General features: G+C 34.1%; 1 protein-coding gene across 2 annotated transcripts in view; it reads left to right on the top strand.

Moving 5' to 3' along the window:
* The window catches only part of AUH (AU RNA binding methylglutaconyl-CoA hydratase), a gene marked incomplete at both ends in the record, with an annotated part of 115,484 nt that overhangs the window by 23,005 nt on the left and 76,644 nt on the right, over positions 1-15,835 (top strand). For both annotated transcript variants that reach the window (XM_084239395.1, XM_084239396.1), the window contains one exon: positions 9,405-9,491. In XM_084239395.1, the coding sequence (XP_084095521.1) occupies positions 9,405-9,491 (87 nt within the window). The remainder of the gene's footprint in view (positions 1-9,404; positions 9,492-15,835) is intronic.

Here is a 15,835-nt window from a genome sequence, read left to right as displayed (position 1 = left end):
TGATTTTTGGATGTTAAACCATCCTTGTGTCCCTGGAATAATTCCCACTGAGACATGGTGTGTAATTCTTTGGATGCTTTGTTGGATTCAATTTGCTAAGATTTTATTGAGAATTTTAGCATCTGTGTTCATTTTGGAGATTGGCCTCTAGTTTTCTTTTGTTGTGTTTTCTTTGTTTGGTTTTAGTATTAGTGTGATGTTGACCTCATAAAATATATTTGTTAGTATTCCTTCTTTCTCAGTTTTTGAAAGAGTTAGCAGGATAGATATTAGTTCATCTTTGAATGTTTCGTAGAACTCACTTGTGAAGCCATCTGGTCCTGGGCTTTGTATTTTGGAAGAATTTTGAGTACTGTTTCATTTTCCTTGCTTATAATTGGTTTGTTCAGGTTTACTATTTCTTCAGTCAGCCTTGGGTGATTGTATTATTCTAAGAATTTGTCTACCTCATCTAGATTGTTGAACTTGTTTACATATAAATGTTTATAGTAATGTCTGATTATCCTTTGGATTTCTGCTTTGTCTGTTGTGATTTCTTCTGTTTCATTTATGATCCTATTTGTTTGGGTTTTCCTTCTTTTTATTTGTGAGTCTAGCTAGAGGTTTGTCTTTTATGTTTCTTTTGTTTTCCTATGTCTTTTGAACTGTTTTTTTTAATTTAAATTTCATTTATTTCTAATTTAATTTTTATTATTTCCTTTCTTCTGCTTTTGTGTTTTTTTTTTTTTTAATTCTTTTTCTAGTTCCTTGAGATGAGAGATTAGGTTGTTCCTTTGAGTTCTTTCTTGTTTCTTGATATGGACTTGTACATCTATGTATTTCCCTCTTAATGTTGCTTTTGCTGTGTTCCATACATTCTGGAGAGTTGTGTCCTCATTGTCGTTCATCTCAAGGTATTTTTTAATTTCTTCTTTGATATCCTCATTAAACCTCAGTGTTCTTTCTGTAGCATTTTGTTCTGTGTCCACACAATGGAGGATCTCATTGTTTTCTTCTTGCAGTTGATTTCTTGTTTGGTACCTTTATGGTCAGAAAAGATACTTGGTATGATTTCTGTCTTCACTTACTTGTTGATGTTTGTCTTGTGAACCAGTATTTGGTTGATCTTGGAGAATGATCTTTGTGCACTTGAGAAAAAAATGTGTATTTAGTTTTTGGTGGTGCATATCCTATAAATGTCTGTTAAGTCTATGTAGTCTAGATCTTTGTTAAGGGCTTTCGTGTCCTTGTTTATTTTCTGTCTTGTTGATCTGTGTATTGGTTCAGAGTGGGGTGTTGAAGTCTCCTACCACATAGTATTTTCTCCAATGTTTGTTTTCAGAGAGAATAGTAATTTTCTAATGTATTTTGGTGCTCCTTCATTTGATGTGTTTATATTGATGAGTGTTATGTCTTCCTGATGTATTGTGCCCTTGATCATTATATAGTGTCCATCTATGTCTCTTGTCACGTTTTTTTAGCTGGGAGTCTACTTTATCTGATGTTAGTATGGCTGCCCCTGCCTTCTTTTGGGTTCCATTGACTTGTAGAATTGTCTTTCAACCCTTTATTTTCAGTCTGTGTTTCCTGGAGACAGCAGAAGTTTGGATTGTTTCCTGATCCAACATGCTACTCTGTGTCTTTCATTTATGTGTTTAGTCCATTAATGTTTAGGGTAATTATTGATATGTGAAAGTCTGCTACTGCCAGTATGTTATTTGCTTTGTGGTTCTGTTTAATTCCTTGTTCACATCTTTGTGTTCATTCTTCTTTTGGTTTAGCTCCTAAGTCTCCTTGTACTATTTCTTGGAATGGGGGTTTAATGGTGGCAAATTCCTGAAGATTTTGTTTCTCTGATATTTTATTCCCTTCATTTAGGAAGGGGAGCTTTGCTGGATAAAGAATTTTTTGCTGGCATTTGTGTGGAGGTTTTTTTTTTTTTTTTTTAAATATGTCACTCCATTCTCTTCTTGCCTGTAGGGTTTCTTCAGAGAAGTCTGTCATTAACCTAATTGGTGTTCCTTTATTGGTTATCTGCTTCATTCCTCTTGTCAACTTCATTATTTTTTCTTTGACTTGGGCTTTTGGAAGATTTACTACTATGTGACTTGCTGTAGGTTTCCTTTCACTAAGGTAGTATGACAGCCTGTTAACTTTGTATATGTCTGTTTTCATTTCCTTCTTCAAATTTGGGAAGTTTTATTCAATTTTCTTTCTTCTGAAGAACTTCTTTTAACTTTTTTAGCAAGGCAGGTCTATCAGTAACAAATACATCATTTTTGTTTGAGAATTTGTTTTTCCTTGACCTTTAAAGGATAATTTTGCAAGGTATAGAATGCTAAGTTTGCTCTCTCCTACACTTTATCTCACCCTACATGCCTCTGAACTGTAAACTTCACAATTGTTTCTTAGGGTTATTTATTTTTTTTTTTTTTGTTCCCTGTAGGTGGGACTGGATGACTACAGGGGGCTGAAGTTGAATATTTACTTACTTCTACGTCAGTTGGGCTCTAATAACCCCAAGCAAGCTCTGGTTAACTAGTTTCCCCTGAGGATAGACCTTATTAAGAAAAGAATGCTTTGGTATTTCAAAAGTGTCTTGTTTTCTTCCTCCTGCCAGATGTAGGAGGGGATTTTCCACCAATATTTACTTTGAGAAATCTGGTTATGTTCCTGGAGGTAAATTTCACAAAATTGTTGAGTTCCCCCAGAGTTTTTAAACCCTCAGTAATTCTGGTGCACCTCCGACAGTTCATCAATTATAGTTCTGGTTTTCCTACTCAGCACTGGTTCCCACACTCATGAATCTCTGTTCTGGTATGTTGCGGTTCTGTGTATTTCTCTGCCTGTCTTTTCAGTCTTGGGGACAGGGGTTTGCACTTCGACCTCATCTTTCCAACAGATCCTAGAAGTGTTGATTTTTTTTTTCCACTTTCTCAGTAGCCTTTTACTTGTTAAGACAGAGCGGCAACTTCCATTTTTCTTATATGTGGATCTGAAAACTACAATTTTCTATATATTTTTATGCATAGAAATTTTATGTTTAATTGGAGTAAATGTTGGTTTCAGATATCAGCTGATGAAATCCAAACTAAAAGTACTTAAGACAGTGTTGTTACTGATTTCTAATGCTTTGGAAACTCTTATGGTAGTTGTAACAAGAAGGTTATGTTCCTGTACTTTACCAGGTCCTCTTCCACTCTCAACCTGGGCTACAAATTTTCTGTAATAATTAGGACTAATCTTTAATCCCCTCATCAATTAAGATCTCAACCTTTGACATAGATGCAGACTAAAGCAGCACCAATTTTTCCATTTTTAATATATAGTAGATAATAATCATCAATTATGGGAAAATTGATCACAAATTAAACTATAAGACTGTCAGGATTGCTCTAGTCCAGCAATTCTGCAAAAATTGACAATGCTTTAAGGAAGTATTTGCAAATTCACTGTTTTAATGGGAATTTTTACCTCTTTTCTCAGTAATTAATACATTAAATAGAAAAGAAATCAAGTAAGTGTATAGAAGGTCAGTAAACTTATAGTTTTTCTCTAAAGTCTCCTTTAGAGAAATTTAATTTTTGAGTTTCTTTTCTTTCTTAAGACTTTTTTAATAGTTCTACTTGTGTGAATTGATATGTCATGGCTTTTTTTTTTTTAAAGAGGTCTGCAGAATAGAAAAATTTATTTGAAATTCAAAACTTCCTCTTGCAATTACTGTGCGAGTCCATTGAACCTTTTTATGAATCTAAAATACATTATGGGCTAACTGTATGTTTATATTGGCAATTTTGTCATCCTAGGAATCATCCTAGGAATTTTTTTCATTATTCATCATTATTTCCAACTATGCAAAGAAAGACTAAAGTAAGAAAATTGAATTATGATAGTATTGCCGCAAAAGATGGTACAATAGTCAAATCTTTTCTATTGTATTCATTTTGCATTTTTTTTTATTGCACTGCCTGAAGAATTGCATCATCTTTTAAGAAAATATAGATGAAGTCTTGAGGTACTATCATTGTAGTCTTCTTTTAGATTTTATTGAATGTAGTTGAAAATTTATAATTTTTTTCCTATGGCCAAGAGTAGAAAAGTTAACAGAGGAAGACATTTCATACTTATGAGATGGATAATAATGATGAAAAGAGACAGCAGGTCTTTAGGCCCTAATCAGTATGATGAACCTGATCATATCAATATAAATGAAATCTTAGACTCTTAGACTATTAGTCATCAGACAATATGTCCTACATGATTTTTTTTTTGAACTCACGAAATGGTTAGTGAGCAATATTTCTGTGGTTTATAAAAAGGAAATATGGATTTCACATCCAGCTAGTGATTTGGTAGGAAGGACTTCATTATGCAATATTTTGTGACAAGAACTTGGACTATCCCATTTTGCAAAAAGGTTGTGTGACAGTATCCATGCATTTCATATGCTATTTGGCAGAACATATACTTGATATAGCTTATAAGAGAAAGTGTTGAAGACAGGAATGTATACACAGGTGATAGGAAGGAACTAGATGGCATAGAATGATACCAAATCATTGGCTTTATCATTCTGATTGATGTTTTTAAATTAAAAAATGAAAATATTTTACAATCAAGAGCAAAGAAAATGACTATATCTTAACAAAATTATCAGTGAACAAAATTTTTAGAATCACTGTGCAATGCAAGTGCAAGAAGAGTCATGTCAAGTAATGGTAGGTAACCTTTTAGAGATATGTTGATGTCTGGAATCAGTTTTTATTAAACTTGTGTTCCAGGTTTGTGTGTGTCAGTTGATGAAAAGTTTCATTCAAATGATGCAACCTTTGTCACGTGTGTTTGTGTGTGTGTGTTCTATATGGTGTCTATATGTGTGTGAGCGTTTACACATGTATTTGTAGGTGTGTATACATATATGCACATGCTAGGAAAATATAAACTAAAAATACAGGTTTGTTAAACTTTGAAATTCCTAATAAATTTGCTTTTTTCACTATTTTGGGGTTTTTTTTGGTGAGTTATTTATAAAATGACCTAAATATTAAATAGGATGCAAGTGGTCTACTGGCTGTAGCAGATAAAGGGTATTGATTATTTTCCTGGTCTCCTGAGGGATGCTGTGATGAACTTGTGGGGATCATCACCCTCAGCAATTGATGACTGTGCATTCTTTTCAAGCACTCATGCAATATTCATGAAAATTAGCCATCTGGTAGAGTATAAAACCACCACAGATTTCAGAAACTGTGTTCTGTGACTATAGGCAGTTAATGTAGAAGTCACTTACAAAAGGCCACTGGAAAAAGTCCCCAACACTGGGAAATTTAAAATAACTTAGAAATAACTTAAAACTGAACAAAGGAATCTTAGTGGAAAATATAACACATTAAGATTCATTCTAAGAAGAATAGTTTTTGAAAGTTGTGTGATACAGTTAAGATTCTTTAGGAAAGAATAAAGACCAAGATGAATAAGCTTAAGTATCCAACTTAAAAGATGACAAAAAATAACTCTAGAATAAATCCAATTAGGTTACGAGGAAGTAAGTGAAGATAACCGTAAACTTATGGAAAGCACACAGTAACAAGAGAGGATAATAAAGTCCAAGTTGGGTCTTTGAAAAGTCAAATAGTCAAGCTTCTGGCAAGATTGAGCAAAGATGAAGGAACAAAGAAGTAATACTCAGATTGAAAAATGACATCATAGGTGTAAATATCAGAGATTTAAATTGATAAAATAATATTAAGAATTTTTATGCCAAAAATAAATTTGAAAATTTAGGTGAAATAGGAAATAAAATAAAACCCCATCTGACTTACAGTAGAAAACTCATATAATCACTGTACAATGGAAGGCCTGGACCATGATGCTCGCAGAGAGAGGAGCATTCTACTCAAACATTTGTAGAGCAAATATTTTCAATTTTGTATACATTCTTCCAGAGAATAATAAAAGACTGCTTCCCATTTTATTTGTAATGGCAATCACCACACAAGAACATACAGAAGAGGAAAACAAGACACTAGCCTCATAGTCTTCTATGGAAAGTGCCCTAGAACTCTCACAGAATCAGCTCCATGTGGTGTTGCTTTAAGGTTTAAGATTTGCTTGGGCTGCATGGAAGTACTTGGTTATCTTGTCCTGATTGATGTTTGGGTTGAATGAAATGGGAATAAAAGCCTGTTTGGAGTGAGAATACAAGGAATGAGAGTGCTTGGATTGACAGCATACGTATATAAATTGGATGGGTTCAGAAATGACTTTGATCTCTGCTAGACAGTGCTGGACAGACTTGTGAGGCACTTCATCTCTTACTATTGAGGAAAATGTAACTTCTATTTCTCCTCCAGTAGATGGGCAAAACTAAGTGTAACAAGTAACAAGACTGGGCACTGGTGATAATGCACTGCTGGTGTCAATGTAAAGAGGTGGAAATAATTCAGAAAACAATTTGGTGCTAGCTTTTAAAGATTTTCTTTTGTATTCCATATGACCCAGCAGCTTCACCCTGAAGGAAGTGACTTAAAGCAGTGACCCCTTAGTTTGGGCTATTACTTCCAGCCATTCAGGTGGTACAAATAGTCTGGCTGATACACAGCTGACATATGTGCTCATTTATAAATCTTCTCTGGCTGGTTTGTAGGTTATAATTACTCTTTGCCATCTTCCCTTTAGGGTTGCTCTTCTTGCATTTTACAACATTCATTTCAGATATTACTGTTCTTCCTTGCTCCAGGAGGGAGAAATACCTCTGAATTGCCCTCCCCCCAAAGAAAAAAAAGAAAAAAAAAAGAGAGGGTGGTTGTCTCTTAAAATATGAGGGTTGAAAAGTTCAACTGGATCCTGTTCTTCTTATGGCCATTCCAATACTTGTTTTCAGCATAATTTAAAGACAACCTGATAGAGTTGTCATGGAACTGTTAAATGTTTCTTGGTTATTGTGTGATTTTTCAACAGTTAGCTCTAAAGGAGTTAAAACAATTGGGTAATGATGCTAAAATTTCTTTATGTGAAAAAGTTTTTCAGCATGAATAAAAATAATACATACACCCTTCCTCATTCTAGCAATAAATGATTTTCATGCATAGATACGGAATAATGGAAGGGAGATGGTCCCATCAATATCATTGAGATATATATTTTTAAAATGATTTATTTATGCATACAAGAACTGGGTGTAAGCCAGAGGTACGGGGTGGGAGGGGGTGAGAGGATTCACCAGAGAGAGTGGCGAGCAGAACAGGCGAGGCGACTGAAATACACTGCTGAGGGGAGCAGCAGGTGAGACAGGAGAGGTCTGCTATGCCATGTGGGTTAGCTCCCTGGCCAGGGATTGAACTCATGCTGCAGTGGCTCATGCTGCGGTGGCTCGCAATAGTGCTGAGACTTTTAACAACCCTGTGCCAGGGAAGCAGGGGGATTGAACTCATGCTGCAGTGGCTGGCGATAGCTTGATAGTGCTGTCTTTAACCCCTGTGCCACCAGGAAGGCCCGAGATATATTTTTAATAAAAGTTTTACTCTTAGTATTTGATAGTTATTAGGTTTGTAGTACATTTATGTTTCCGTCAGCTGTGTGTTCATAATACTTATAATGGAAAGTCAATTCAGAGGAAAACATTTAAACTTAGTGCTTCATAGTCATAGGAACTTTAATAAAATTAATTTAACTTATATACATATTTTGTTGCAGAGAAATGTGATAGAGTGATCAATAAGATATTAAGCATAAGCATCAGTTTTATCAAACAGTTACTGGAAAATGGAGTATAAATCAGTTCATCAAGAAAAGAAATGGTGTGATATTGTAAAGCAAGGGTTTGTTTGGATGTTTGAGCCATGGATGATTTTGAGAATTAAGTCACCATAGTATGTAGGTTCCACTAGGTACGCGGACACTGATAAATACCAATTGTATTGTATAAAGGCAATGTTTGCAGGGTACTGCATTTCTTGTAACCATTTAATCTTAAATGGCAAAAATTTTTGGATATAAACATAAAAAATATTCAAGAAAACACATTGTTTATCAATGAGGTTTTTGAGCTGCTCTTAGCAATAATGGGAACGGAAAAGGTTGAGAACCACTTTTAGCAATCTTTTACATCTATCTAGTTTAGAATTTTTTTGACCCTACTAATGTTTTTTTTTCTATATTTTAATCCTTCATGGAAAAAATCAATTTATAAAGATATATATCAAGTTTAAAGACTGATATAGGTAAATATTTATTTTCTAGTATATTTTTCTGCAATTCTTATAAACACATCTGGTAATATACCCTCCAACATTGTTAGGTTTATCCATCTTTATACTTTAATTTCTTTATTTTCACACCATACCTGCAACATTCTGTCGTATAAATATGTCCAGGTTTTATTAGTAGTCTTCTTGATGGGTATTAAGGTTATTTCCAATTTTTTTTCTATTTTATTTATGCCAAATTGAATCTTATGCTCATGTTTTCTCGGCCATATGGTTGAGAAATTTGCTACGATATTGATACCTGAGAGCTGCTGGGATGTAGGGTATATGCTTTGTTATTTGTAATTCTTATATCCACAAGAAATATGTGGGTTCAGAATATTCCAGCCGCAGGGGCACTTGATGTTTTATCCAGTCAGGATCAATTTATAATGGGCTAATGAGAGTGAATAGCTGAGTGGGTACCTTCTGTTTCTCAATTTTACTTTGCTGTTCATTTGTCTGTTAATTTAAATAGGATCGACCTTTTCTCAGTTTAATTTTATTAAAAAGAATGTCTTTGTTGAGCCATAGGGCAAATGATCTGTTTAGGAATCTCCTGTTTATTTTTCTCTGTTTCAAAGTTAAGACTCTGGGGTAAACTCATAATTATGAAATTATCCACTTGCTCGTCCATTAGAGTCAGTGATTCTATAAAGTGGTCTGCAGTCACCAAGGAGGGCATCCATGAAATCAGAATGAGTTTCATAGTACTGAATCTCATATGTGCTTGTTCTTGTCACTGGGTGGGTATTTGCACTATGGGCAAAAGCAATTGTGCATAAAACTGTCAATATCTTTTTGAGAACAAGGAAGTGGCATACTGTAGTTATTTGATGTAACACTAATGTGTTTAGTATAGTAACTGTTGACAGATACAATCTAAACAAAGTTTCTTTTTCTTAGAGTATTAGGAAATCTGGAGAGCACAAAGTTTGAGAACTATTACTTTCCTAAGTAGACTGCCATGCTATATGTATCAACATACAAGTAGCACATGGTGGATGTATGAAAAGATATTTTATTTTTCCTGCTGATGGTTACTTGGAAGGAAAATCTAGATAACATGATTCATCTAACAAATTCAGTTGATCTTGATGTTATATACAAGTCTTAGTTTTTCAATTTATTGCCTTAAAATTTTGTTTATAACAAGATTGTAAATAAAACACTTTGCAGGTGCTGACCTTAAGGAAAGAGTGAAAATGAGTTCCAGTGAAGTTGGTCCTTTTGTCTCCAAAATAAGAGCAGTGATTAATGAAATTGGTAAGCACAATTAAATTCTGCTTTTAGCATGCTGAAGAATGACCTCAAATGCACCCTGTCTCTATATAAAAACTTGGGCCAGAATACTTGTACAATTAGGTAATAATGACTTATACCTGGTTGTTATGAAACAGTATATAATATATTTAATTTTAAAAATTTTGAAAAATATTTCATAATTAAAGGTGCCTCTGTGAGTGATATGGCATATGAAGGTGGGTTATTAGGAAATGTAAGGCATAAGGCATAAAACTTCAACTGAAAGTATCTATATCTCTTAAATAACTGCATGTACAAATAAATTTATAAATTTATATATTTGGATCTTTTTGTATTTTTTCATAAATAAGATTGTACTGTTTCCTTAGAATTACAGACTTGGGTGTTGTATTTGTATCAGCACATATCAGTCTATTAATACTTTTAAATTTATTGCTGCTTGGTAATTCATTGTGTCTTATCCAGAATTTTAAATTATTTCTTAATATTTATGAACATATTGTGGGGTTTTTTTTTTTTTTTTTTTGCTGTTTTGTTATTTATGATATAGCAGTGGATGTCTTTGTACAGAAGTCCCGTGTATTTTTATAGGAGAGATTTGTAAACATGAAATTGCTGCTCTAAGAATCATGGTTGATCTTACATGATTATATTCATAACAATTATAGTAATTTATATTCCCATTAAAAACAGTACCTGTTTCCTCAGCAGTTGGATTGCTATTTTTTAAGTTTGTCAGGTTAAAAAAAAAAGCATCACAATGTTTAAGTTTATATTCTTAGATACTTTGTGCTGTTTATCTTTTTGAATTTAGACTGTCTTTTCCTTTCTTTAAATTGCCTTTTCACATCCTTCATCTTCCATTCCATAAGCGTTATTTAATTATTGCCTATTTATTCAAAGACCACTTTTATATTAATCTTTGTTAAATTTCATTGCAGATTTTGTCTTCTAATGTGTCACATAATTGAATCTAGTACCTTTTAAAATAAAAAGTTTCAATGTCTACAGGGTACTGTACTAAGTTCCTTTCATTTTTCTTTTTTCCTGGAAGATTTTTTTGGGTAATTTCCATTCATCAATTCTTACAGATGATTTTAGGATTACTGTTTTTGTAAGGCTAAGAGAAAAATACTCTATGATTGGAATTAAAAAAAAAAAATCACCTTTTTTGTTAGACGTGGGTACATGGAAGCTCATTAAATTTGTGATACTTTTATGTATATATAAAATTCTTGATAAAAAGTTTTAAGAAAAAAAAATCACCTTTTTGTGATATTTTATCTTTTCATTTATGAGATGCATGACTCTTATTTTAGGAGAGGTCATTCATTTTCAATGTCCGAGAAAGTTTTTATATTTCTCTTCAAATTGGTTTTTATCTTGTATTTTTTCTAACTGTTTTATTGCATTTATTCCCTTGATTGGGGTTTTTCCCTCATTTCTGTTGCAATCTGGTTATTGTAGATCTATAGAAAGCTGTTAAAATTTATGGACTCTTTTTATATTATGCCAACTTAATTACTTATATTAGTTATTGTTATTTCTCAATAAATTTTCTTATATTTTCCAGATGGGAAGTTCATTATGTATAATACAATTTTGTTTTTTCCCCCAAATATATTTTAATCATGTATTTTAAATATATTTCCACATTGGCTAAGGCCCTTACTACAAATATTCCAATTTTTTGAAGTGGCTCTGTTCATCCTTATCCTTATTTGGCTTTGATCAGCTTTTAATATTTTGCAATAATTGTCAAGTTCAGGGAATTTTCTTCAGTTTCATCTTGTTTAGAGTTTGTTGCTTTTCTTAGTCAAGAATAAGTGTTGATTTGCTGCTTTATTTTAAGCTCATAGTTAGATGTAGACAGATGTTTGTTTCAGGATTTTTTTTTTTTGCCAGGTATACAAGTCTTGGACCTTCTTACTGTGTTCTTCATTTCTCTACCTCTTCCTTTACCAGTATTTTCTTTCTGTTTGTTTCTTCATACTTCTTGCTCAGTAGTTTCTTGTCATCCATCTGATAGTTCAGTGCTTTTTCTTATAAGTTCCACCAGATTTGTTACAACAAGCAATACATTTTTATTTCATTTAAAAACTTGTGGGGATTTAAAAAATCTGTTACATCACTTTTTATAGTTTGCAGTATTTTGCTTTGCATCATGTCTTTGAGGATTATGAATGTCAATTTTATATGAATCTTCCTTTTAAGTGTTTTTTTCCCTACTGGTTCTTATTGTTTCTTGTTTTCTTGGTTCTTTGGCTGTGTGATAGACCTTGTTTCTGAAAAACTTTATTTCTAAGAATAAATTAGAATATAGTTTTCTCCATTGTGGACTTTTTACCTCTGCATTTAAAAAAAAGATTTCCTAGTATTATTTGCTAAGGATATACTATAATGTATGTAATTATTCCTTTATTGATGGACAGTTGGGTAGTTTTTTACTATTACAGACAATAATATAGAAAATATTATATATATATTATTAGGGTATCTGAGGGATCCTTAATAAATAGAATTCCTCCTTTCCTAGGCTTGGAATAAATTGTGAAATAAAGAATAAAATAGAAAATGGGTAAAACATTATCATTATTTATTGATATTAGCTAAATTGAATGTTGTAGCTTTAGATTTGTTGGCAAGGAGTTTGGCTTACATGGATTACCAGGGTAGGCCAGCTTGCCCCAGTTATAGCCAGTGCTGTAAGACTCATAGGATATTTCTCAAAGTAGTATAGAGGAGAGGCTGTCTTGCAGGACAAACCTATTTCCAAAAGATATGAAGGAAGGTATAGTTGAGCCAAGGATATACCCATTAATTCATTTTAAAATGATTCATTTAGATATATAAATAATTCATTGAGGTAGAAGAAATTTGGGGGCCATAATTATAGGGGAGTGGGCCACATATCTGCATTACTCGAGCTGTTTAGCGTTTTAAGGAAGAAGAACACTTCTGTTCAACCAAGTTTGCTGGATGCGTCCTAGTTGGGAAAATTGCCTTGTTAGAAAGCACTTTCCGAGGCTGGGGGTGGAGCCTCCATTTTTGTTGGTCCTCATATGTTGAGCCAGCTCTCTGCTAAGCTATGAAAATAGGGAGGAAAATACACTTCCAGGCCATCATACTTGTCCCCAATTAGCTAGTGTTTTTGTTTTTTTTTTTTAGTTACTGCATATTGGTCATAAAATGGCAGTGATATTTGTACTGTTTTGAATTTATTGCTTATTATGTTTTTGCTTCATGGATACTGCTGCTGTGTTATTTGGTATGTAGAAATTTATCACTGCGAGACCTCCATTGTGGATTAAACCTTATAAAGTGCCTTTCTTTATTAAGACTAGGAGATGTTTTCTTTATATTTGACTGTGATATCATAACCATCCTTCAAATTTTATAAGTTTTATGTTCTTGTTTGTTTTAGATGTTCCTCTGTTGTTCTGCTTATGGGTGGGTTTAGTTGGCATCTTTCTCTTACTAGATGAATACAGCTCCTTTCAGTGTATTGATGTGTTTGGTATTAAGACTCTCATGATTTCCTGTGCCATCTGATATTGGTGATTTGACATTTAAAAAATCATCTTAAATATATTATCTGTTTTTTTGTTTGTTCTATGTGTGGATTTATTCTGATAATGCATAAGTGTACTTTCATACCACCTTTTTAAAAATTATTATAACTTTATGTAGTTAACTTGATCCTCTGTTTCTTTAGAAAATTCTGTTGACCTACTGTGACCAATGAATTCATATATTTCCAGTTTAAAACTTTTTTCTTTAATCCTTTTTTCCTAGTGTTTTCTTTATGATTTTAAATGGACTTTGTATCATTTAATTTATTAGTTTTAAATTATATTTCTCAACTGACCTGTTTATAAAATGTAAGGAAACTAGTTTACTTTCTTCTGTTGAATTCATAATTCCTGTTAATGAAGTCATATAATTTTTAAAAATGGGTTTATTGGAATAAAATAAATGACACATATTAAAGTAAGTACTTGTTACAGATTTTGGCTTCCATTAATTAATCTCCCACAAATTTTGAAACAGCAAATAATATGTTTCAAACCAGGGGCATATACTGTGGATCACGCAATAGGAGAGTGGTGGCATCTGCCCTGAGCCACAGTCTTGATTGGCTACACCGGGACATGTATAGACTGGTTACATGCTTCTTTATATGTCATGTTTCATTAGCATCTTATGTCTCCATCTAGGGGTGTGCATTTTAGATGTTAATGAGTCCTAAGTCACTTTCAAGTTTGGTCCTCTGCCACCTGCATCTTTGCAGCCATCACGTTTCAGGTGGTTCTGGAACTATTGCCCCAAAGCAGGAAGCCTCTGCAGAATACAGGGTCTGTTTCTCACTGGTGATTGGCCCCAAACTGGAGTTTTTTAGAATTCCTATTAGCCTAGGGGTTCAATAACAGGAAGCTTAGGCAAACAAAGTCTAGGTGGAAGGGGTCCTGTAATTTAATTACATTAAATTACATTAAATTACATATGAAATCATCACCACAGTCAAGATGATATACATATCCATTAATTTTGTATGTTACCTTTTAATCAGCATAGTTTTTTTGAGATTGGTGTTTAGCCTGTATCAGTGGTTGGTTTCTTTTTGTTGAATTGTGTTCGGTTGTGTGGTTGTGGCTCATGGTGGACATTTGGGTTGTATGTATTTTGGGATAGTTACACATAAAGCTGCTACAAACACTTATGTATATATATTTAATATCTTACAAGTCTTACCCAAGGAGTTAAGGCTCTTACTGCATCCTGAGTGAACATCACTATCAGCGTAGTTTGGTCATTGTGTTACCTGTGGGACCGTGAGAGTGGCGTGCCTTCTCTGGATTAGCTGAGGTAGCAAAAGCTTCACCTGAGGGATATTGTTGAGATGCAGATCCTGGCTCGGTAGGCCTGGGTGAACCTGGATTCCGCATTTGTAACAAACTTCCAGGTGCTGCTAATGCTGCTGTCCACATAGCACACTGTGAATAGCAAAGTTATAGATAGATGCTGACAGTTAGTGAGGCAGAACAGTGACGTTATACATCTTTTTCCTACCAAGTAAAAATAAACTACAGTAGTCTCCCCTGATCTGTGGTTTTGTTATCTGCAGCTTCTGGTACCTACAGTCAACCATGGTCTGAAAATACTAGCTACAATAAGATATTGAGAGAGAGAGGGAGAGGGGAAAACCACATTCACATAACTTTTATTACACCATATTTTAATTGTTCTATTTTATTAGTAGTTCTTGTTAATCTCTTACTGTGCCTAGGTTATTTTTTATTTTTTAAAAAAGATTTATTTATTTATGCATACAAGAGCTGGGGTACAGGCCAGAGATGCAGGGGGGTGAGAGGATTCACCAGAGACAGTGGGGAACAGAACAGGCAGACTGATGAAATACTCTGCTGAGGGGAGCAGCTGGTGAAACAGGAGAGATCTGCTTCGCCATGTGGGTTGCTCCCTGGCTGGCCGGGGATCGAATTTGTGCTGCAGAGGCTGCGGATTGCTTCATAGTGAGGTACTTAACCCCTTGTACCACCAGGGAGGCCCTGTGCCTAGTTTATAAATTAAACTTTATCGTAAGTAGGTGTGTATATGTAAAAACATGGCATTTATAGGGTTTAGTACTATCTGTGCTTTCTTTTGTCCATTGGGTACATAAAAATGTATCTCCCATAGATTAGGCGGGACTAATATACTTCCAGTATATGCTTTTATCAGAAATGGAAATAACTACGTTTGCCATGCCAAGCAACATCTGAAGTGCCAAGTTTTTTTTTTTTTTAATTGATAGTCAGAGCATTGGTAGATGGTGGATATCATTAATTTTATTGTAATCTTCTAGACAGAGCTGCTGAGTGGGAGTGTGTAGTGACTTAACCTCACTAGCATCTCCTCCCTGCATTTCTCCTTGGAGGCTTTTTTTTATTTTCAATTTCAGTAGAAAGTGTTAGCTCTTCCTATGCATTTATGTACAGGCAACAGTATGGGTTGGGGATTCCCAGGGAAAACTCCTGCCAACACTTTAGGCACTGTCAACTGACTGGTGCTTGTAGTGGACCCCCAGGTTTCCCCCATGTGGATCTGGTGAGCTCTGTTGTTCCAGATCTAGAGAAATTAAGAGCACAGAGCCAGTGTGCTCTTCAGACTTTCAAGAGTCTCAGCATTTCCCCCTCAGATATTGGGTCATAGGTCCATGGGGAAGGATGGACGTGTAACCTAAAGTGCTGAGTCTTCCTCAGGGACTCTGGAAATGGGATTTGAGAATGGTGGATAAAGAGTAGTGGCTCTGAGCAAAACCCAGGAGCCAGGTCTGACTTGTGCTC

Source organism: Talpa europaea (assembly GCF_964194135.1).
Source record: "Talpa europaea genome assembly, chromosome: 7".
Lineage (NCBI taxonomy): Eukaryota > Metazoa > Chordata > Mammalia > Eulipotyphla > Talpidae > Talpa > Talpa europaea.
The sequence above is the reverse complement of the archived record's forward strand: the minus strand, read 5'-3'. Positions and strand labels throughout refer to the sequence as shown.